This window comes from Eulemur rufifrons, chromosome 23, assembly GCF_041146395.1.
Source record: "Eulemur rufifrons isolate Redbay chromosome 23, OSU_ERuf_1, whole genome shotgun sequence".
Classification (NCBI taxonomy): Eukaryota; Metazoa; Chordata; class Mammalia; order Primates; family Lemuridae; genus Eulemur; species Eulemur rufifrons.
This window is the reverse complement of record NC_091005.1, coordinates 16,374,106-16,398,453: the sequence shown is the minus strand read 5'-3', so window position 1 is coordinate 16,398,453 and position 24,348 is coordinate 16,374,106. Positions and strand designations below refer to the sequence as shown.

Sequence of the window (24,348 nt, the reverse complement as noted above, 5' to 3'; positions counted from 1 at the left end):
CAGGCGTGCACCACCATGCCCAGCTAATTTTTCTATATATATTTTTAGCTGTCCATATCATTTCTTTCTATTTTTAGTAGAGATGGTGTCTCGGTCTTGCTCAGGCTGGTCTTGAACTGACCTCGGGCAGATCCACCCGCCTAGGCCTCCCAGAGTGCTAAGATTACAGGTGTGAGCCACCTCGCCCGGCCTTAATCTGTTATTCTTGTTCAACTTTCAAAGGCAGCATTTAATGGCCTGGATATGGGTTGAAATGATAGGATTTACTCAGATCACTGTGGATTTTCTTATATTGATGGTTCATTGTACTGTGATTCTTTTGTCTTTCTTCATGCATAGGTTGAGAGCACCACTGGCTGCTTACTTTCAGGTGAGCAGGACCCAGCTTCACATGCCAGCTACTTCTTATGATTCAGAGACTAGTAATTCCATGCCCGAAGACTTGGAGGTGTCTAGTAGTTCTGATTCTGACAGTGGCAGGTCTGCAGAGGATGGAGAGGCAGTTATGCAAACAGAGGAGCCTGGAGCTGTCAATGTAGAAGGTCAGTATTTTATCCAGGTTTGGATTCACAAGGCTAATGTCCACAAAGCTTAGACTTCAAAAAACTAGAAACTCTAGATTTGTGCTTTGATACTTTCCTTTTTCTCCCCCAAATGTTACAGATTCCTGCTTTATAGTACAGAGCTTTCACTGGCCATAATTATATAGAGAGAATTTGATCTGACTCACAATTTAATGTGATTCGTAACCCAGTGAGTCAGTCACTTTGTAATGGCATTTTATATTCCCTTTCATTTTCTTAGACATCTGAGAGACGTAGATTATTTATTTAAAAGAAAAGTTTTAGGCCGGGCGCGGTGGTTCACGCCTGTAATCCTGGCACTCTGGGAGGCCAAGGCGGGAGGATCGCTTGAGCTCAGGAGTTTGAGATCAGGCTGAGCAAGAGCGAGACCCTGTCTCTACTAAAAATAGAAAGAAATCATATGGACAGCTAAAAATATATATAGAAAAATGAGCTGGGCATGGTGGTGCACGCTTGTAGTCCCAGCTACTCGGGAGGCTGAGGCAGGAGGATCGCTTGAGCCCAAGAGTTTGAGGTTGGTATGAGCTAGGCTGATGCCACGGCACTCTAGCCTAGACAACAGAGTGAGACTCTGTCTCAAAAAAAAAAAAAAAAAGAAAAGAAAAGTTTTATAAATTCAGTGCCCTGTGTAGGCTGCCACTTTCGAGTCCTAATATAAGGTTATATATTGTGCAAGCGGAGCGTTATTTAGAAGTAGGTAGGCAGAGACCCCTAAGGTAGGTGTCCTATGTAATTAAAAACCTACTAATACTGCAGAATATGGTCTTTCATTTTCCCACTAAAAGAAACCTGGACTTCTTGAAGAAAGGACTTTCTGGGTCTGGGATGGGAAATATACAAGATAAGTGTAGCGAATTTTATTGTGCTGCAAAGCAAGGAAGCTGTCTAGGTATCATAGAATTGTGTCAGTAGGTGCAGGAACCACCTTGAAAGGGCTCCTAGAAGACTAAATGGCATCAGAAAGAATAAGTGTATAATTTTTGGATTATGGGCTGAAATATATTAAATCTATGAAAATCTGTAAATACATACTTAGGTAATTTTTAGAAACTTCATTTAATGCTTATCATAAGTTGTTAGAACCCCCAACTCATTACTCTGAAAACCAAAAAATAAAGGATCAAGCATTTGTCTTGCCTTCTTGTATAAGCTGTATTCAGGATAACCAAATAGTTGATGAAGGAAGTTTTTAAAACAGAAAAATCAGCATTTTGCAAAAGTAGGAACACTAGACCTTCTCTGCCTCTTAATCTACTGCAATCAGAAATACTCTTAGCACCTAGGAAGTACTGTTAACATCAGGGGAAAAAAAAAACGCAAAATAAAACAAAGAAACCCTGAATCTACTCAAGGCTTTAGCTCTAATAACTAGTTTGCACAGATTATAGGACAGGGGGTAGAGGAACAAGCTAAATAATACTTCAGAAATGTAATCATTTGAATCTAAAATGTAAGACATTCTACAAATGGAACACCTAGAAAAAGACCTAAAAGTATATGGAAATCTAGTACATTATAAAGGAAATTTCTCAAATCATTGGGGATGATAAAGACATTTAAATTAGTACTATTGTTAAAACTGGATAGCTAACTAGAAAATGATAAAATTGGATTTCATTCCTCATGCCGTAAACCAGGAAACACTACAAGTAGGTTGGAGATCTAATGTAAAAAATGAAACCATTCTAGTGTTACAATACATGAGATATAAAACCCAGGAGTAGGGAGTACTTTGAAATCTAGAAGCAATAAAAGAACATTACACAAAAATTTTCAAATGTTTTGTATAACAGTAAACCAACATAAATATTTCATGATTCCACTTGTATAAAATGTCTAGGAAAGGCAAGTCTATAGAAACAAGATTAGTGGTTGCCTAGGGCTACGGGTACAAACAGGAAGTGACTCTAAATGAGCATAAGGGATCTTTTTTTGGCTGATAGAAATATTTTAAATTGGATTATGGTGGTGGTTGCACAACTCTAAATTTGCTGTACATAAAAGTTAAACAATATCATCAAGAAGCAATCAGCCAAATCCAGAACATATAGGACATTTCATAAGACAAATGACCAAATTTCCCCAATATTTCAGTGACAAGGATTGAAAAAAAATAGGTGAGGGAGAATTGTATTAAAACGAAAAAGACTTCAGAGACATAATAGTCAAGGTCATTGTGGAGACCTTCTTTTTTCTTTTTCTTTTTTTTTTTTCTTTTTTTTCTTTTTTTTGAGACAGAGTCTCACTCTCTTGCCTGGGTTAGAGTGCTATGGCATCAGCCTAGCTCACAGCAACCTCAAACTCTTGGGCTCGAGCGATCCTCCTGCCTCAGCCTCCTAGGTAGCTGGGGCTACAGGCACACACCACCATGCCCGCTTAATTTTTTCTATTTTTAGTTGTTTGGTTAATTTCTTTCTATTTTTAGTAGAGACGGGGTCTCGCTCTTGCTCAGGCTGGTCCCTAACTCCTGAGGTCAAGCAATTCTTCCACCTCGGCCTCCTAGAATGCTAGGATTACAGGCGTGAGCCACCACGCCCAGCTGAGAGCTTTTTTTTTGTATTCTGATTGGAATAAATCTGTAAAGAGCAGCTTTAAAACTATTGGGAAATTTTGAATATGAACTGGATGAATAAGTATTAGATAGTATGAGAGGATTATTGTTAATTTACTAGGTATAATGATACAGTGTTTATGTAAAAAAAAGAATCCTTATCAGTGTTGTAAAAGTTTTTACAAGTGTAATGACATTGTAGGATTTGTTAAGTATTCCAACCAAAAGAAAATAATGCAGTGGAGGCTTAGGTGGAGCAAGATTGGCAAAATATTGATTATTTTTTAAATTGGGTTATGTGTACTTGTGGGTTAACTATACCTTTTTGTCTACTTTTGTGTATGTTTGAGAATATCCAAAGAAAGTTAAGGTCAGTCGAGGTTGGCTCACGCCTGTAATCCAAGCACTGTGGGAGGCCAAGGTGGGAGGATTGCTTGAGCTCAGGAGTTTGAGATCAGCCTGAGCAAGAGCGAGACTCCGTCTCTACTAAATATAGAAAAAATTAGCCAGGTGTGGTGGCATGTGCCTATAGTCCCAGCTGTTCAGAGGGCTGACACAGAGGATTGCTTGATTCCAGGAGTTTGAGGTTGCTGTGAGCTGGGCTGACACCATGTCACTCTAGCCAGGGTGTCAGAGCAAGATTCTGTCTAAAAAGAGAAAGAAAGAAAGAAAAGAAAGTTAGAAAAAAAAAATTCACTGATGCTAGTTGGGAAAATTATTATCCCATTTGTAGGTACACTACCAATTAGAAATGGAAAGTCGTAGTGAGTCAGGCTCTCTCTTGCTAGTTTCTCATACCTGACTTATGTCTTTTGTATATTACCTATTCTACCATTTCAGGAAACAACTTGGCAGAGCATCTAGGGGATACTTCAAGAGAGCAAGAAGTTACATGTGACAGTGGAGGCGAGACCCTCCCCAAACAGGTAGTAGGAACATCCTTTTAAATAAAAGATTTAGGTTTTTATTTAAAAGTGGAACAGGCTGCAGGTTAAAAGGTATGGATCCTGTCCCAGTGACTCGTTATTTGTGTGACTGCTTTTTCGTAAGTTTAAAAATGGGGGAGTGATGTGCTTGCTTCAGCAGCACATACACTAAAATTGGAACGATACAGAGAAGATTGGCATGGCCCCTGCGCAAGGATGACACACAAATTCATGAAGCATTCCGTATTTTATATAAAAATATTTTTAAAAAATAAAAATTTTTTAAAATGGGGGAGGGGTTTGGAGGGTAACCTGTGCTGCCCACTCAGTAAGGTTAAGTATCAATTGAAAAAGTTGGTGTGAATGTACTTTATGGACTATGAAGCAGAATATGATTATTATTTGATAAACAATTTTTATTTTAAAAAATAACACCTATACATTATGGTCCTTTATATGAGAGTTACTTAAATCTGCTGTGAATCCTGCCAATCTCAAAACATCATTTTTTTACTTTTTGCATGTTTCTGTATGCTCTCTCTGTTTTTATTTCTTCTATCTGGAAAAATGTTTATATACATGTATATATATGTGTTTAAATATTCTTTTAAATTTACACAAATCAATAAGTTTACATAAAAGGGATTGTATTATCTGCATTTGGCTCTTTTTTCTCAGCTTATTACATCTTGGAGAGGTTTCTCATTTTAGTATATAAAGGTGAATCTTGTTCTTATTAATAGCTATATAGTGTTCCATCATGTGAATACATTTTTGGTTAACTCTTTTCCTTGTTATGTATACCATAGTTGTTCCTTCCTTCCTTTTTTTTTTTTTTTTTCCCTGATACAAGTCATGCTGCAGTGAACACCCTTGTACAATTTTCTTAGCAAATATTTGTGACTTGCAATCATGAACTACATAATGATGTTTTGGTCGATATTGTACCACATATATGATGGTGGTCCTATAAGATGATGATACCGTATTTTTCTATGTTTACATTTTTTATTTTTTATTTATTTATTTTCCTTCTTAATTTTTCAAAAGTTTTTGACTTTTTTCTTAACTTTTTTTTATTTTTTCCTAACCCTTATGAATATATGTTTACATATATTTAGATAACACAAATACTTACCATTGTGTTGCAGTTGCCTAGAGTATTCAGTAGTGTCATGTTGTACAGGTTTGTGGCCTAGATGTGTAGTAGGCTGTACCATCTAGGTTTGTGTAAGTATACTCTTATGTTCACCTAACAGTGAAATCACCTGATGCATTTCTCAGAATGTATCCCTGTTGTTAAGCAACACACAGCTATATATCCATGGGGTATATTTGTAGTGGAGAGATTGCTATGGCAAAGGAAAGATAAGTGTTTTAATTTTGATAGATAACACCAATTGCTGTCTACAATTTTGTGCCACTTTTTTTTTTTTTTTTTTTTTTGAGACAGAGTCTCGCTCTGTTGCCCGGGCTAGAGTGAGTGCCGTGGCATCAGCCTAGCTCACAGCAACCTCAAACTCCTGGGCTCAAGCGATCCTTCTGCCTCAGCCTCCCGAGTAGCTGGGACTACAGGCATGTGCCACCATGCCCGGCTCATTTTTTCTATATATATTTTTAGTTGTCCATATAATTTCTTTCTATTTTTAGTAGAGACGGGGTCTCGCTCTTGCTCAGGCTGGTCTCGAACTCCTGACCTCCAGCGATCCACCCGCCTCGGCCTCCCAGAGTGCTAGGATTACAGGCGTGAGCCACCATGCCCGGCCTTGTGCCATTTTATACTTACAGCAACAGTATGTAAGCATGTTCATTTCTCCTTCACCCTCAACACTGCTTGGTGTCATCAGACATCAACTTACACCAGTCTAATACATGAGAAATAGTCTGTTTATTGACCATTGTATTCATTGTAAGCTATTTATATCCTTTCTTTGTTTTCCTTTGTTTTTTTCCCCTCTGATTCATATGAGCTAAATATTTTAGAGCTACCTGATTTGATAATGAACCTAAGTTTGAATGTATAATGAACCTACTATTCCTTGTTTTTGGTTATTTTGGAAGTTGCTAGGGTTTCTTTGTTTTGTTTTGTTTTTTTATATCTTTGTACAGATAGCTTTTTTTCTTCATTTGAATGAAGAAAAAGATAAGAATTTCATAGGAGCACAGAGTAATAGTATTTTCATAGCTTGTATTACATTTTGCCACATTGCATTCTAGAAAGAATAAGTGATTCATAGGTGTTGCAGTTTTTCTGCAGCCTTTTCAATTAGATTTGTATTATTTTTGTGCACTTTTGTTAATTTGGTGTAAGAGTTGCACATCCTCTTCAAGATTAATTTGTATTTTTTTTCATTTGAATGTATTCTGGTTTCCATCCACCAGCAGTCTCCCCAGAAGCCCAGTGCTCTTCCGCCTTCTCCTTCTATGAATGAAGAAGAAGGGGAAACCTGCACAATATGTTTGGAACAGTGGACCAATGCTGGGGACCACCGGCTCTCGGCATTACGCTGTGGGCACCTCTTTGGGTATAGTTGCATTTCTAGGTGGCTCAAAGGACAAGCACGAAAATGTCCCCAGGTAAGGACCATAGGTAATGACCCACGTGTTAAGTCAGGAGAAATCCTAGCACCATACTAACTGTGTCCTATTGGGCTCCTTAGTGCAACAAGAAAGCCAAGCACAGTGACATCGTTGTCCTTTATGCCCGAACCCTGAGAGCTTTGGACACTAGTGAACAGGAATTCGCGAAAAGGTAGGTGATGAGAGTGTGTCTAGCTGCAGTGTTCCCTTTTAGTTCTTGGCAGGCACATCTGGAAAAGGAGATATGAGTAACTCTTAGGCTTTACTTGATTTGTGACTTGGGGTCTCTGTGGGTCATTGACAGTCTGTCTCACACTGTTACTTACAATTTTATGTCTGATCATGATCTAATGATCAGAAGGGAAGTCTTCATGGTTTGTGCTCCATACAGCATTAAAAATGAGAATGTGACATGTTACTTAACTGTTGCCATTTTTGCTTCTTATGTCCCTGATCCCCCACTAGAACAGCTCTGTACTCTAAAGACTCATAAGGGAAACTTTGCACATGTAGTGCAATGCAAAAAAATTATCAAGATTTTGGAAGCCCATGGATGATTGCTAATAACACCACTTAAAATATGCTTTAAGAACATTAAAAAATAAAAATACTCACCATTGAGAGAATTTCAGGGACATGGATTCTCTCACACTTTATTGATTAGGATGTACACAGGCAAAATTGCTTAGAAAGTCTTTGAGAATATGTTTGAAAGGCCTTTAAAAGTAATTCTTGAGACATCTGTTGTAAAGAAATAGTAAAGGATATATGCAAAGATTTTCTTAATGGTACTCCATTTAGCACTGTTAATAATCCAAGGCTAGGAGATTAATTGGTTGAGGGAACTGGTATATCCATGTCAGGGAATACTGCACATTCATTAAAACTGATGTTGAAGTGCACGTAATATGTTATGTGAAAACACATTGTTAGTGTGATTGCATTTTAGTAAAGTAGAAAAGGAAAACACAGGTAGTCATTATACAAGGGATTTTAATTTTTTTAAATGTGTTAATTATTTATCAAGAGAAACTATTCCTCAGCCCACATATTGATAGCTCAGGAACACACATTAATGACAAACTTCTATGTAAATCAACCCAAAAAATTATTTTCTCCACTCTCACTGTTTCACTTGACTGGCCTTAAAAAAATAAAAATAATTAAAAAAAAAAAAAAAAGAAATTCTTCATATTCCAAAATCACTTTGCACTCTAACACATACCAGCCTTCTTCATCTCCTTGCATAGAATCATAATTTCTATAAAAATCTGCGTATGCCTTCTTTGTTGGTTCAGCCACAGCAAACTTATGTTAATAGAAAGCTGCAACCCCCAGGGACAAATGCCCAAACAATATGAAACTGCAGACACCTGACCAGAAGGCCATGCTTCTGAGGTTTTGTCAAAGCACTGGAAGCCATGGTAGTTGCTGTTCTTGATGGGTATGCCAACCTCAACACATCTTTCCTGGCTGATGGAGAAATGCATTTGTAGCATTTTAAAATGGCAGATATGTAGCAAGAGGAATTTTGTTGAAAGGCAAAATCTAGGCCGGGCGTGGTGGCTCACGCCTGTAATCCTAGCACTCTGGGAGGCCGAGGTGGGCGGATCGTTTGAGCTCAGGAGTTCGAGACCAGCCTGAGCAAGAGCGAGACCCCATCTGTACTAAAAATAGAAAGAAATTATATCGACAGCTAAAATATATATATAGAAAAAATTAGCCGGGCATGGTGGCGCATGCCTGTAGTCCCAGCTACTCGGGAGGCTGAGACAGGAGGATCGCTTGAGCTCAGGAGTTTGAGGTTGCTGTGAGCTAGGCTGACGCCACGGCACTCACTCTAGCCTGGGCAACAGAGTGAGACTCTGTCTCAAAAAAAAAAAAAAAGAAAGGCAAAATCTATAGGTGTGGCTGTTAATGAGTGATTATATTAAAAACCAGTTCACTGATCACTGTAATCATTGTGCTCTCTAGCCTCCTTAGAAAAACTGGAAAATTTCAAAATGCCGATAGAGACTAATGAATAGCCTTGTAGTTCCAGCTATTTGGGAGGCTGAGGCAGGAGGATGGCTTGAGCCTAGGAGTTTGAGGTTGCAGTGAACTATGATGATGCAACTGGACTCTAGCCCGTGTGACAGAGTGAGAGTCGGTCTCAAAATTATAATGGAGCTGAAAAAGTCATACTGCCTAGTGACTTTGTAGTCATTGTAACATCATAGTGCAAAAGCATTACCTTTTCTATTGTTAGACATGTTTGGATAATACGAGTACTTACTGTTGTGTTCCAGTTGCCTGCAGTGTTCAGCACAAAAACATGCTATGCTATACAGGTTTGTAGCCTTGGAGCAATAGACTATATACCACATAGCCTAGGTTAATCAGTTATTATCTGGTATGTGGGGGATGCCATTGCTCCTATTTTCTTGTTCTGGATTCCGACAACCTTGCCAAACTAAAAGTTTCTGCGTTACTGTGTTCTCTTGAGTTTTACATGAAAATAAATAACCTCTTTCTTTCTAGTTTTCAGATCTTTTTCTTTTGAATCTTATCGGACTGAAATTCTATCTTTACATTTTATATTTTGAAGCTGTCTTTAGGTGCATACAAATTCATGATTGCTATCCTTGGTGAATGTGTCCTCTTATGATACATTGTTCTTTTTTATGCCTATTTATGCTTTTTTCCATAATTATAATTAGTTTTTCTTTTGTTAGCATTTGCTTGGTGTATATACTTTCTTTTTAACTTCACCCTTTTTTGTGTATATTATTTATTTGAGTCTCTTGTGAACAACCAACAGTTTACTGTTTTCTTTTAATCCAACAGATAACCTTGATCTTTTATTTTTTATTTATTTATTTTTGAGACAGGGTCTCACTCTGTTGCCTGGGCTAGATTGCTGTGTGGCGTCAGCCTAGCTCACAGCAACCTCAAACTCCTGGGCTCAAGTAATCCTTCTGCCTCAGCCTCCCAAGTAGCTGGGACTACAGGCATGCGCCACCATGCCCAGCTAATTTTTTCTATTTTTAGTTGTTTGGCTAATTTCTTTCTATTTTTAGTAGAGATGGGGTCTGGCTCTTGCTCAGGCTGGTCTCAAACTCCTGAGCTCAAACAATCCTCCCACCTGGGCCTCCTAGAATGCTAGGATTACAGACTTAAGCCTCTGAGGCCGACCAACCTTGATCTTTTAACGTATCAGTTTAATCTTTTATAATTTGCCTTAGATCAAGCAAACACTGAGTTGGTTCTATTCACTCATTTTGCCTATAGCATTTTTAGTCCCCATTCCCTAGTAGGTGTTAAATTCCTGACCATTCTGGTGTTTGCTTTAACACCAAAGCCCAGTAGTCTCATGAGTTCAGTCCTACATGCTACTCTTCTCTAGTGTTGCTGGACTTGAGAGATTTTTCTCTTATATTTTATTCACTTTCATGACATATTTTCAGCAAAGTAGGTCTATCATGTGTATCATAGCGTAAACTTACCATATCTTTTTTTGGGTTTTTTTGTTTATTTGTTTGTTTTTTGTTTTGTTTTGTTTTGTTTTTTGAGACAGGGTCTTGCTCTGTCACCCATTCTAGAGTGCAGTTGGTGTCATGATAGCTCACTGCAACCTCAAGACTCCTGGGCTCGAGCAATCTTCCTGCCTCAGCCTCCCTAGTAACTGGGACTACAAGTGAGCACCACCATGCCCAGCTAATTTTTCTGTTTTTTGTGGAGATAGGGTCTTGCTCTTGCTTAGGCTGGTCTTGAACTCCTGCCCTCAGGTGATCACCTGCCTTGTCCTCCCAGAGTGCTAGGATTATAGGTGTGAGGTGCTGCACGCAGCTCTGTGCCGTCCTGATGGGAAATCCTCCATAGCCTTCTTAATCCCCACTTGTTGCTGACTTTCCCCTTCTAGTTCCCTCCTGAAGGAGCAGATGCTAAGAAAGCAGGCCGAGGTAGAATCGGCACAGTGCCGGCTCCAACTTCAGGTCCTCACTAATGAGTGCTATAAGCTTCACGATCGTATTCAGGTAAGTTTGTCCTTTCTAACACAAAGAACTTTTGGAATAGGAATTGAAGAGGAATCTAAATATTACTTAGGTTCATATCAGGTACACACAGGATTTGCCAAGTTATTTGGTAAATAAACATGATCAATTCTTTATTTCTGATTAGGGCATTTGTCTAAAACTTAATCTGTGATGAAATCTATAACCCAAATTTTAGGAAAAATTAAACAGGGAGATGAGAATTCTAGACTTGTTTGAGTCACTTTAATAAAATGAGAACTTTAGATAAAATGACCATTAAGGACTTTAAACCTTAATATCTTATGGTTCTGTGTGCTTTATTTCAGTTGCTTGTCGAAATACTATAAAAACTCAGCAGTTCTCTATTATTTGTGTTAACATTTTCACATAAAGGATAAGAAACCTTCTTGGATCAGATCAAGGAATTGTGCTTTAGAGGAATGTCAAATGAAAAAGCTTTGCGTTTATAAAATCTTCTTCATTTTAGGACTTGGAAAAAATTGTTGTGCAGCATCGGGATCAGATTATGCAGCAACCCAGCAGCTCCCAAGCACGTATCCTGAGGTGCCTGCCCCCGAGCCAGGGCCAGCACAAGTACCACTTCCAGAAGACCTTCACAGTGTCTCAGACAGGAAACTGCCGAATCATGGCATACTCCAATGCTCTGAGCTGCCTGGTGGTGTCGCAGCCTTCTCCTCAGGCCTCCTTCCTTCCAGGTAAACTGTCCAGAACTTCAGCTTTTGTGTTCAGTATTGGACTCCATTTATTTCTTTCCTCTCTGTTTTTGAAGAATTCGGGACTCAGTAGTGGGTGAATACTGGCCACAGCCCACTGGATCCCCTTTTCCTGTCTGTCCCCTGTTAATACAGGTATTTCAGGGTACTGTTTGTGTAAATTTATTCATCAAGAGAGTAGAAATACTGACAACCGTGGTAAAGCAGATGAGGTACTTGGAAGGTTAGGTTACTAGTGTAGTCCAAGGAGAAGGACTTGGCTCCCTGTATGTCCCACTCAACTTAAAGATTCATCCTAGACTGGAAATGTTTGACAAAATACTACCCAAGGGCTAATTCAAAGTGAGATAAAATTTAATACTTACTTTCAGTAGTGTTTGAGTTGACATTCTTTTTTTTTTTTTTTTTTTTGAGACAGAGTCTCGCTTTGTTCCCCGGGCTAGAGTGAGTGCTGTGGCATCAGCCTAGCTCACAGCAACCTCAAACTCCTGGGCTTAAGCGATCCTACTACCTCAGCCTCCCAAGTAGCTGGGACTACAGGCATGCGCCACCATGCCCGGCTAATTTTTTTCTATATATATTTTAGTTGGCCAGATAATTTCTTTCTATTTTTAGTAGAGACGGGGTCTCGCTCTTGCTCAGGCTGGTCTTGAACTCCTGACCTTGAGCGATCCACCCGCCTCGGTCTCCCAGAGTGCTAGGATTACAGGCGTGAGCCACCGCGCCCGGCCGAGTTGACATTCTTAATAAGAGGATTTGGTGAGTACATTGATTATTTTATTAATACCAAAATATGTTAATTTTTTCTCTTAACGTATTTTGTGCTTTTTAAGCTTGATTTTAGATTGTCTTAGTGTTGAAAACCAAATCTTTTCACATGTCCAATTAAGTCATTTCTAAATGGTTGCAGATATTTCTTTCTCCTGTCTTCCCCATAGGATTTCTGCCAGCTATGAGATCACTTTGCTTCAGACTGATTTCCTCTGTTTCCCCACTTAAAAGTTCCATTCAAATGCTTCAAAACTGTGTCCTCCAAACTTAGGTACATGAAGGGTTGGGAGTGGAATCCTTAGATTATCATATATTTCTCTATTCACTGATATTAGCTATGAGTTGAGATGCTATTGGGAATACCCTTCAATTGAGGGGAAAGTAAAAGGATTATTTATAGTGTTTCTATATCCCATCTAAGTTTTTAATGAAATAAAACCTTTTTCACAAATTGGAAAAATAAATGTTTCTTCTAATGTTCTCCAAATTGGGTACATGTTCTGTTCCTTGTTTCTTAGTGTCCACTCCAGTCTGTATAGCCAGCTCTGTTTGATATCCTTCTGGTGCTAATTTATCCTTGTTCCCCTTACTGAGTAGGCATTTATACATCTTCCCTTATTCATTTAAAGCCTGTAGTCTCCCTTTTTGGCTGTCTGACTCTGCTAATTCTCTCTCAGAAGATAACAATAAACTTTTTCCTACTTGGTTCCCTGGAGAAGCTGAAGGCTATTGAATCTAGGATTTGATAAATTCTTCCTTTTTTTAATAACTCAGATAATAGTAGCCACTCAGTGAAAATAAATCTGGCTGGACATTGGTAGGCAGCATTTCTGCCTGAAATTAAATGAAACATGGTATTTCAAGTACCCAGTCAATGTGTGATATTGTGTGGGAGTGAACAAAAACTTGTCCTTTTTAAATTGTTACTTTGTTCTCTTACTAGGCTATGATAACTGATTGATTCGAGTTTTTCTATTTTTTTTTTTAATTTTTTTTTGGGACAGGGTTTCGTTCTCATCCAGGTGAGAGCGCCAGTAGCACAATCATTTAGCTCACTGCAACTACAAACTACTGGGCTCAAGCAATTCTCCTGGCTCAGCCTCCCAAGTAACGAGGACTACATGCATCTACCACCACACCTGACTAACTTTTTAATTTTTGTAGACAGTCTCATTATTTTGCCCAATCTGGTCTTGAACTCCTGGCCTCAAACAATCAATGCTTCCACCTTGGCCTCCCAAAGTGCTAGGATTACAGGTGTGAGCCACTGCACCTTGCTTGGATGGAGTATTCTTACTCATATTCTCTCTCTCTCTCTCACTCAACAGCTTTATTGAAGTGTAATTGACATACAATAAACTGTACATATTTAAACTATACAATTTGATGAGTTTTCACAAATGAATACACCCCTGAAACTATCACTGCAATCAAGATAATGAATGTCATCCCCAAAAGTTTTCTTATGTCTTTATAATACCTTCCACTTGTTCCTACCTCCTTTCACCATCCCTAGGCAACTGCTTTTTGTCACTGTAGTTATGTTGCATTTTTCTAGAATTTTATATAAATGGAATCGTACAGATTACTCTTTTTGATTTGACTTCTTTCAGCATATTTTTTTATAGTATATATCAATAGTTAGTATGTCATTATATGTATGTACCATAGGTTTGTTTGTCCATTTACCTGTTGACAGACATTTGGAATGGATTGTACTTTTTAGAGTAAATAATTTAACACTAGGGAATTTTTATTTTCTTGTTTGGCCAGCTGTTTCCCAAGGACTTACATGCCAAGAAAAGTGGACAAAGGAGCTACTTGAAAAGGTAGTTTGCTTTGCCTTAAGTTGACTTTCAGTGATCTGTTTCATACTATCTTATCTTTGGCAGGCTTTGGTGTTAAGATGTTGAGTACTGCCAACATGAAAAGCAGTCAGTACATTCCGATGCATGGCAAACAGATCCGAGGACTGGCTTTCAGCAGTCAGTCCAAAGGCTTACTACTCTCTGCTTCTCTAGACAACACTATTAAACTGACTAGGTGAGTGATTTGGAGAGTAAGAAGGGGACTTGGCTGCCTGGTGTTGAACAGAATGGAATTAGTATCAGTGTTATGATGGCCTTAGCTCTCTTTTTTGGTCTAAGGCATTGTTTTCTTTTTTATTTAAAAATGGACATAGCAGATTACAAAACTATATGTAGTATCCCCTTACTTTAAAATTATATGTGTTGCAGAATATGTCTTAAACCATGCAGATGAGAGTAAAACTCTAGAAATGGTGGAATGATAATATGGTGAGATCCATGGTACCTGACATCAAGGGGTCTCCATACCAGCTTGCAAATGCTTATTCCTGGCCTAGTACCTGGATAATTCTGCCTAACAGAAATGTTTACCAAATACTCACTGCCCTTGGGTACCATGATGACTTCCTGCACATCCTCTCTTGGTTAGGGCATTTTATCTTTCACATGCTCTACAAGTGAAGCAGATCTGAGAGTGCTCCGTGCCTTTAACTTTTCAAAAGTAGTTCTGATCAGATGTCTGATAGTTGACTTCCTATTTAATTTCTGCAGCTAAATCTGAGGGACATCCTGATAGCACTATCAGGGCTGATTAGCCTTTTAGCTTTTCAATGAATGCCTCAGCTTAATTTTGACCAGAAACTCAATGAAACATTATGTTTTATATTTATGTATATGCTGTGTTTTTTTAAAGAAGTGTTGGGTTGGTTTGTTTTTTGAGACAGAGTCTTGCTCTCTTGCCCCGGGTAGAGTTCAGTGGTATGATCGTAGCTCACAGAAACCTCAAACTCCTGGACTCAAGCAGTCCTCTTGCCTCAGCCTCCCAAGTAGTTGGCACTGTAGGCATGTGCCACCACACCCCGCTAATGTTTTCTATTATTGGCAGAGATGGGGTCTTGCTCTTATTCAAGCTGGTCTCAAACTCCTGAGGTCAAGTGATCCTCCCACCTTGGTCTCCCAGAGTGCTAGGATTGCAGGCATTACTCACGGTGCCTGGCCCAAAAAGTATTGTTTTAAAAATAGGGGGCAAGGCCAGGCGTGGTGGCTCACACTTGTAATCCTAGCACTCTGGGAGGCCGAGGCGGGAGGATCGCTCGAGGTCAGAGTTCAAGACCAGCCTGAATAAGAGCGAGACCCCGTCTCTACTAAAAATAGAAAGAAATGATTTGGACAGCCAAAAATATATATAGAAAAAAATTAGCCTGGCATGGTGGCACATGCCTATAGTCCCAGCTACTCAGGAGGCTGAGGCAGAAGGATTGCTTAAGCCCGGGAGTTTGAGGTTGTTGTGAGCTAGGCTGACGCCACGGCACTGTAGCCAGGGCAAAAGAATAAGACTCTCTCTCAAAAAGAAAAAAAAAGGGGGGGGGATATTAAATACACAAGTGTTATTAATGACTACCTCTGGGGGGTTAGTTTATTTTTTCTGATATATATTTTCTAATTTTCTGACATTACATACTGATTATCTGTGTGGTAGGTAACTATGGGGAAGGTCATAGGAGTAGAGTGGGGAATTTATTGTTTATGTGTCTCTTTAACTTATTGTTTTACTTCCTTATAGCTTAAGGGGAAAACTTGTGGCCCCCAAAACAAATGTTTTGGAATTTAAAGAGGTTATCTGAGCAGTCCCTAGGGGAAATTGGGAATGCAGATAGTTTAGGTGTGTGGGTGTTTTCTCAATAAGGATTATCATTTAAATAATAATTTTTATATCTCTGTCATGTATTTGATTTTCTCAATGCATAGTTTTAAGAGTTTCTTATAATTCCACAGCCTGGAGACAAATACTGTGGTCCAGACTTACAATGCTGGACGTCCTGTCTGGAGCTGTTGTTGGTGTCTTGATGAGAATAATCTCATCTATGCTGGACTGGCCAATGGTTCAATTCTCGTATATGACCTGCGAAGCACAAGCTATCATGTCCAGGAGTTAGTACCTCAGAAAGCCAGGTAGGGAGCCACCCACCTTTCTCCTGTAGGTAGAAGCTTTCTCTTGGATGTTGTTGTATTAATACTCTCTTCAGGGGGTGTTCCACAGTTGATCACAAATCCTTTTTAACTTCACAGAGGGCAGTTCTCTTAAGATGCAGTGATATCACTTCACAGTTAATAAGATCCTTAGAAGTTGTGTTCATGATATTTCACATGATGGAAAGCTCTGAGACTGAGTATAGCCAGGTTCATAGAGTCAGTAAACATGGTAAAATAGAGTCTGGATGTGTATTCAGAAGCCAGCTCTACTACTTACAAGCTATATGATCTTGGTTGTATTTCTCAGCGTGCTGTGAGCTTCATCTATAAAATCTAGTTGATACAGATTTGCTTGAATAGCCATATGTCCAGCACACAGGAAGAAATTGGTAAAGGATAGCCCAATAGGCCGGGCGAGGTGGCTCACGCCTGTAACCCTAGCACTCTGGGAGGCCGAGGTGGGAGGATCACTCGAGGTCAGGAGTTTGAGACCAGCCTGAGCAAGAGTGAGACCCCATCTCTACTAAAAATAGAAAGAAATGATCTGGGCAGCTAAAAATATATAGAAAAAATTAGCCGGGCATGGTAGCACATGCCTGTAGTCCCAGCTACTCGGGAGGCTGAGGCAGAAGGATCGCTTGAGCCCAGGAATTTGAGGTTGCTGTGAGCTAGGCTGATGCCACGGCACTCTAGCCCGGGGAACAGCGAGACTGTGTCTCAAAAAAAAGAAAAAAAAAGGGGGGGGTAGCCTAATAAAAAAAGTGATTCAAAACTTCTCTGATCCAAAGTTAAACCCATTTAGTTTGAATATACCATATTATTATCATTTATAATCCAGTTACAGGCTTGGGAGGCTGGTAAAGCCAGCCCAAATTCTGAGGGTGGAGCGCCACTATTGTGGCTTTCCAGAGTGTGTTCAGTGCCATTTGGACTGCCCTGGAGATATAAAGTTCTCTAAAGGGGAGTGGTATCTTAAGAGAGAATTTCCATTTCCAATTTGAATATATGTTAAAAGGAGCACAGGAATCTAAACATAAAGATATCACTACAGTAATAATTATTTACCAGAACCTGGGCTCAACACTTTGGGACTTTGCTTGGGTAAGGTAGAATCTTGCTTCGGTGATGTGCATGGGCATGAAGATAGTAAGTGTGAACTCCAGGCAAACAAAGTAACTGCCATTAAGGTAGAGAGACCCATGTAGGGTAGACAGTAAAATACAGCAGGTTTAAAAATAGCAAGGAAAGAATATTTGTATGTATTATTCATTTTTATGTTAGTTTACTTTAGTTACCTTCTTTGTGACTGGGAAAATGAAATAAATCAGGCAAAGTGGTCACTTCGGCAACTTCAGCAGAAACAAGTTCGTAGGAACATAGTCCGCAGGCTGATATTTCTGAGGGGGTTCTTGGCATATAGTCCTGGTCATCTGCTTGTAGAAAGAAATTTAGAAAATCTAAAAAAAAATCTTGTTTCTGGATTAAAACATAGTTGCTTTTGACTACATTTTAATTGCAGGGTCTGTCAGCTACAGCTTGGAATCTTTATTTTATGATGTATATAAGCTTTGTTTCCTTGCTAACTTTCCTTGTCTGTGTGGCAAGGAAGCTTTCCAGAAGATTCACATCAGTCAAGTAATTGTGATCTTGCATCCATTAGATTTCCTAGTCCTCTTTTTTTTTCCATTTCTTTTAGAGCATCTGGTGTCTCACCTGAAATTAGATGCAGAATATTATATGTATGCCCTTTTGTTTTTATAGAGAGGGTTGAGAGTTTTTATAAGATGTCAGAGAACACCTCTTCTGTAGAGGTAGGAATATACTTTGAGGGCTGCAGGTAGTGGAGTTTGGAGCAGTCCAAATTTTGGAATGTGAGACACAGTTTCCTTTCTTTTCCTGCAGATGCCCATTGGTGTCCCTGTCATACATACCCAGAGCTGCCTCAAGTGCATTTCCATATGGTGGAGTGTTGGCTGGAACCTTGGAGAATGCTTCCTTCTGGGAACTGAGAACGGGCTTTTCTCATTGGCCTCATGTGCTGCCCTTGGAGCCAGGGGGCTATGTAGACTTTCAAACAGAGAGCAGCACCCGGCACTGTCTTGTGACCTACAGGCCTGGTAAGTGAGAGTGTCCTCATGGGGCCTCCTGTGGTTTGTTTGGGAGCAGATTGGTAGAGAGGAGGGAAGGAGAGCTTGATCCTACCCTTTGGGTGGCTGTTGTAAGCCCTTCTTAAGCTAACAGGTTATGTCACAGCTCTTGCTACTACACTGAGATTGATGGGTCCAAGTTCCTCCACTGAGCCTGCCTTCCTGCTCCTTACTTGTGAGAACTGGAACATATGCTGCCTGATACTCCTGGAAGTGAATTAGCCACATATGAGGCCCTGGAACTTAAAAGAGTAGTGGAATGAGGTGGCCAGCTCTTGATGCCCTTGCACCAACTTTAGATCAGTTTCATGTCTTCTGCCTGTCCCTCGGTTCACCTACCTAAGAGAAAGACCCAAATGAAGGCACCTGTGCAGTGCCCAGATTAGGGCATTATCTATTTCTCCAAAGGTAAAGAGAAGGTGGACAACCATGATAGTGTTGGCTTAGCCAGCTAGATGTCACTGCCTTCAGAGCCAGGGTAGAACCCCTGATAGCTGACTGTGTTTAAATTCACAGGTTCTTTCTAACCTAAAAGGCATGAATCTAAATTCCTGATGAAACATACTGATTGATGATCAGTGTTGTAGTTTTTTACCTTTCTAATTTGGTCATGAGGTCTTTCTGGAGAATGGCTATAATCCCTTGTCCTGCCCTGGCAGGGCTCCAGGGATTTGGTCATGAATGTTTACAGTGTGCCTTTCACAGGATACTTCTTTATCCTGGCAGATGTCCAACTCACAAGAAACTAGTTTATACTGGCAGGCACCCTTGTGGCTCTTTTCTAACCTGTGTCCAGTCTATTCCTGCTAAGATGGCCACTCTCTAGGAGAGCCCTGACGAGGAAAGAAGTTAGGTTCAGGTGTGTTGTTCAGGTGAGACAGAGAAGGCAACTCAACAAAACACATGAGATAATAAGCAGTTTATTACTTAACAGATCCCAGGGAGAAGAGGGCAGCATGCTTCGAAGGGCCAATGGGAAGAAGAGGGAGACATCCAGACATTCATGCTCAACGAACGGGCAGAGAACGAGGCAGGGCACTTGTGGAACATGCCTTTATTAAGGGCTAGGGCATTGTCCCCTTACTCTTTCCCTTGAGGGTTGTGGATTAGCTGGTTTAAAGACAACATGTACAAAGCAGGGGGATTTACATGACTCTGGTGTTGACCATTAGGTTTTATTATGGTCAGCAGCTGTGGAATGTATAGGGTTTTCGGTCAGTGGGATGATGAACAAGTGGGCTCTACTGCAGACCACCTCTTGGGGAGAGGAAGTTGTAGCTAGGCCAAAGGTGACAGACTTTCTGGGTTTCACACAACTTACCTTATGCCTAAAAATGGATGCCAAGGCAGCAACTATATTAAACAAATTTATGACAGGTAGATATTTGGTCAGGGTTAGTCATTAAATGCCCACACTTCTGCTAGTTGTGGATAGATCTGATCTTTTTTTTTTTTTGGAGACGGAGTAGTCTCACTCTGTTCCCCGGGCTAGAGTGCTGTGACGTCACCCTAGCTCACAGCAACCTCAAACTCCTGGGCTCAAGCAATCCTTCTGCCCAAGTAGCTGGGACTACAGGCATGCGCCACCATGCTGGGCTAATTTTTTCTATATATATATTTTTTAGCTGTCCATACAATTTCTTTCTATTTTTAGTAGAGACGGGGTCTCGCTCTTGCTCAGGCTGGTCTCGAACTCCTGAGCTCAAACAATCCACCTGCCTCAGCCTCCCAGAGTGCTAGGATTACAGGCATGAGCCACCGTGCCAGCCCCAGATCTAATCATTTTAAGGTTCTTTTATTTTTTGTGTTTTTGAGACAGTCTCGCTCTGTTGCCCCACCTAGAGTGCAGTGGCATCATCATAGCTTACGGCGACCTCAAACTCCTGGCCTCAAGAGATCCTACTGCCTCAGCCTCCTGAGTAGCTGGGACTACAAGTGTGTGCCATCATGCCCGGCTAATTTTTCTATTTTTGGTAGAGGCAGAGTCTCGCTTTTGCTCAGGCTGTTCTTGAACTCCTGACCTCAAACGATCCTCCTGCTGTGGCCTCCCAGAGTGCCTAGATTACAGGCGTGAGCCACCACACCTGGGCATTTTAAGTTTTGTTTGAACTAGGAAACTGTCAGCCGGCACTTCTGACCCTTTGGGCTTCACATCCCACAGGTTTGCTATCTCCAAGGCGGTAATTTGCTATGACTTGTATAGGAAGCTTGGGGTCCCATTTTGTTCTCCAGCTTTTGTTTGCCTCCCAGCAGAACCTCAGATACATGTTCCTCCTAGAATAGTATGCTTTCACTTTATAAAAACTTGCAGTCTCGGGCTAATGGGGTCCTCACTGAGGGAAGGAAAAAACCTTATACTCAGAACTCTTGAGAGAGAAATGCCCCAGGAGAGTTCTGGCAAGATACAGTGATTGTACTAAAATGGTTAGCTCATGCTCAAAATTGTTTCTCTCGTAGGCAAAAACCTATAATAATAGATAACTTGCTTCATCCTGGCCTAGGGTTTAGAATTTCATTTTTGCTGTATTGTTCTGGTTACTGTGTTTGTTTTATAATGATTCTTAATGGTTTAATACACTTAAGGCTTTTCCATCCAGCTACAATGTACTTGTAGCTACAGGTACTTGGCTAATTTCTTTTGCAGCATCCCCATGGTGCAGCACTGATTTCTCTGTCCCATAGATAAAAACCACAAGACCATACGAAGCGTGCTGATGGAGATGTCCTATACAATGAATGGCGCTGGAGAGCCAGTCTGCTCCTGCCATCCCGTACAAACATTCCTCGGAGGACCCACTAGTAAACTCTTGACCAAAAGTGCCATTTTCCAAAACCCACGGAATGATGGCAGCATACTGGTGTGTACTGGGGATGAAGCATCAAATTCAGCCCTGGTGAGCCTGTTATTTGTTTATTTTGTATAAATAAGCGTAAAGGAAAACTTGAACATTTTTATACAGAAGAAGAAAAGGTGAGGAGGTTGGATCTGTTCTAGATTAAAAGAAACAATTAAGATTTATAACCACCAAATGCAATGTGGGCCTTACTTGGATCCTGATTCAAACAAATTGAATATAAAAAAAGATCAGAAAATTTTGATTGTGCACCAGTGTTAGATAGTATTGTGGAATTACTGTTCATTTTGTTGGATATGATGACATGTAAAATGTCAGGTGAAAGAAAAGTGTTTTTAGAGATGCATATTGAGTATGTATAAGGGTAAAATGACATGAAGTCAACAAAGAAAAAGCAGAATTGATAAAGCAGAAGTGGTAAAAGCTTAATCTTATTTTTTTAGATCTCCCTCAAGCCTTTGGGAAGAAAAAACATAATAATTGTTGAACGTGGATGATAGATGGCTCATTGTACTAGTCTCTTTACTTTTTAATACTCTAAAATGTTTTTGATAATAAAAAGTTTTTAGAAAAGAAAAGAAAGTACTAATTAGAATGTAGGTTCCATGAAGTCAGGGACAGGGACTTTGTCTTATTGACCCTTCAGTCCCTAGAAAAGACAAAACCTAAAAGAGTGCCTGGCACATAGATTGAAGGAATGAATGCTGGGCTTGGTTTACAGGTACACTCACAGGTGAAGTAATTGCTGATTACAGTAGGTGAGTCCACACCGCAACTATGTCCAGCATACTGGCTTTGTGCAGCCTTGTGAAGGTTCGGGCCAGTCTGCTTTGATGCCCATGAAGTGTTCTCTCTACAGCTCTTTCAAAATTGTTTGATAAAGCAAGTCCCTCAGCTGAACTGACTGACTCTTGACCTTTCTACTTCTTTAGCTGTGGGATGCTGGCAGTGGCTCATTGCTGCAGGACCTGAAGACTGATCAGCCTGTCTTGGACATCTGTCCATTTGAGGTGAACCATAACAGCTACTTGGCTACCTTAACAGAGAAGATGGTCCTCATCTATCGGTGGGAGTGACCATGGTCTTGAGACCTTTCAGGCATGCTGCTGGTTAACTTCAAATGTTTGCTAGCACCTAGCAGCCCTGAGCAGGATCCCTACATTTTGCCTGCAGCCTAGAACTTTTGGGATCATGGTTCATTTGGATTAGTATGATTCTAGTACTTTAGGTCACTGAGACACTACAAATTGTGTATCTAATATGTCCATCAGAAAAATATGTGACTGGTACTCCGTCTACATTATCCTTTTCTTGTGTTTAAAGCCTTCGTGAATCTTTGTTGGGAATCTTTATTTTCTGTCTGACTTTCTGAGGACCTTAGAGAATGTCCTCTTAGCAGTCATTTAGGGTATGAGTGGCCACCAAGCATTTTCTGGAGGATATGGCACCCCACCTTAGTGGTCTTGTCACTTGGGCTTTGGGAGTGCTACCTCCTTGAAGGGACTAACCACCTTCTTGATGCTGATTGGATGCAGCCTAGATGCAGAAGAGTCTTTATTAAGTTGAACACAAGAGGGCACTATAGAACCTTGTGTAGAGTTTGATTTATTTTTGACCTTGAAGGCTGACAACCTCTTATTAGTAACTTGGTCTCATCCCCACAGAAGTGTATGGTAGAGCACATGAGGTGTGCTTTGTGTCAACAAGTTGTGTTCCAGGCACAAGGTGCTGGGACATTGGCAGGCTCAGTGATGGAGGCAGCAGATGACCTGTAGACCCTTTACTGATGCCATTGTGAGATCTAAGGGAAGAGACCATTTGTTTGAACAGTTAAGAAGACTTGTTTTTTCTAGCTAGCTTAGGATCTCAGGATTGGTTTTATCTAAGCCAGTGCTTTAATGACCACGCCTTTTACCTCTCACTAGGAAAAGATGAGTGATATGTCAGAGTGTTTACTTGAGTCTCCCTTACTATCAGAGATCAGGAGCAAGGACTAGGAGCTTACAAAAGAAGCTGCTTGGCTTGCTGTTGACAACAGGAGAAGGACTTGTCTCTCCCATTTTGAGAGAGCTCCTATAAGATTAAAGCTAATCCCCTGGAGTGAGGGCCCGCTCTTGAATGTGTTTATAATTCCCAGGTAAAGGCTTCCCCATGTGTAAATGATGTGATTCCAAGTTCCTCTGATTTGCTTCCCTAACCTTTGATGAAAGTGTTAGTAAAATTCTCAGGAATAGTGGTTGGAGACTGTGAGTGGCAGGGAGGTGCCGACCGACTTTCATTCCATTCCTGGATTGTACAGCACCGGGAGCTGCGCTTCTCTCCAGTAGAGAGCTCAGTTTTATTTCATGCCTTGCTTCGGGCTGCTCTGCCAAGTCACTGTCCACAACAGCCCATGCTTCAGGGTGTGAGCAGGTCAGTGCCCTGCTTGTGGGAGCAGGGTGGTTAACAGTTTGATTTTTTAAAAATAATTACTAGATGTTATCATTTTTATTATGAAGTACTTATGACCTGTCAACTCCTTGGCTGTTCCCGGGATCTTTCTCTCCAGCAAGGAGTTGTTGCTGTAGATTTCCCCAGACTTCCAAGTTCTAGTTGTGCCTTTTAATGACCCTTTTCTATTTGAGGACATCTTTTTAAAAAGCCAGCTTCCAGGGCCTGGGAAAAACCCTCTTTTCTCAGAGGAAATACTTCTTTTGATATGTTGATGATTAAGAGTGGCTATCCAGGCCTGGAGCTTCAGTGGCAGAATGGAATTGGAATTAAAAAGCAGAACTCCTTTCGCTTCAGCAGATTGCCACCTAGGGGTTCCAGGGCCTCAGGCCCTGACTGCCTTTGTTTGGGGTCTGGGTAGGGTTAGGATTTTATTTGTTTTGAAGTACATTCAACTGATGCTGATTCATCCCCCTAAGAGTAGGAACCAAGGGACTTATTACCAGGGAAGTTGAGTGAATCCTAAATCTTGCCAATCCTTACATTCCTATAAAATTTGGATGTTTTGGAAGCAAATTTATGTGACCATGATTGATTTCTCCAAAAAGAAAAACCTCTCTGCTCCTATGTTTCCTCACTCCTACCTCTAAAGTTCCCCCCACCCATTTCAGAATTTGGAGTTAAGCAAATTCAAAATATCTTGTCATTGTATGTATCCTTATACCCGCTTTGAAAACGGCAGTGTGATGTTCG

The 24,348-nt window shown here is 40.3% G+C and overlaps 1 protein-coding gene and 1 non-coding gene across 3 annotated transcripts in view; both read left to right on the top strand.

The window, feature by feature from the left end:
• Positions 1–24,348, top strand: part of RFWD3 (ring finger and WD repeat domain 3) — a 41,043-nt gene extending 16,695 nt beyond the window's left edge. For both annotated transcript variants that reach the window (XM_069456719.1, XM_069456718.1), the window contains exons 3-13: positions 340–542; positions 3,976–4,061; positions 6,444–6,638; positions 6,722–6,813; positions 10,543–10,657; positions 11,145–11,373; positions 14,055–14,205; positions 15,966–16,142; positions 18,066–18,280; positions 20,993–21,204; positions 22,098–24,348. In XM_069456719.1, the coding sequence (XP_069312820.1) occupies positions 340–542; positions 3,976–4,061; positions 6,444–6,638; positions 6,722–6,813; positions 10,543–10,657; positions 11,145–11,373; positions 14,055–14,205; positions 15,966–16,142; positions 18,066–18,280; positions 20,993–21,204; positions 22,098–22,241 (1,819 nt within the window). In that variant the 3' untranslated portion in view covers positions 22,242–24,348. The remainder of the gene's footprint in view (positions 1–339; positions 543–3,975; positions 4,062–6,443; positions 6,639–6,721; positions 6,814–10,542; positions 10,658–11,144; positions 11,374–14,054; positions 14,206–15,965; positions 16,143–18,065; positions 18,281–20,992; positions 21,205–22,097) is intronic.
• On the top strand, positions 4,206–4,312 carry LOC138374089 (U6 spliceosomal RNA). Its single transcript, XR_011231359.1, has one exon. It is a non-coding gene; the product is annotated as a U6 spliceosomal RNA (small nuclear RNA).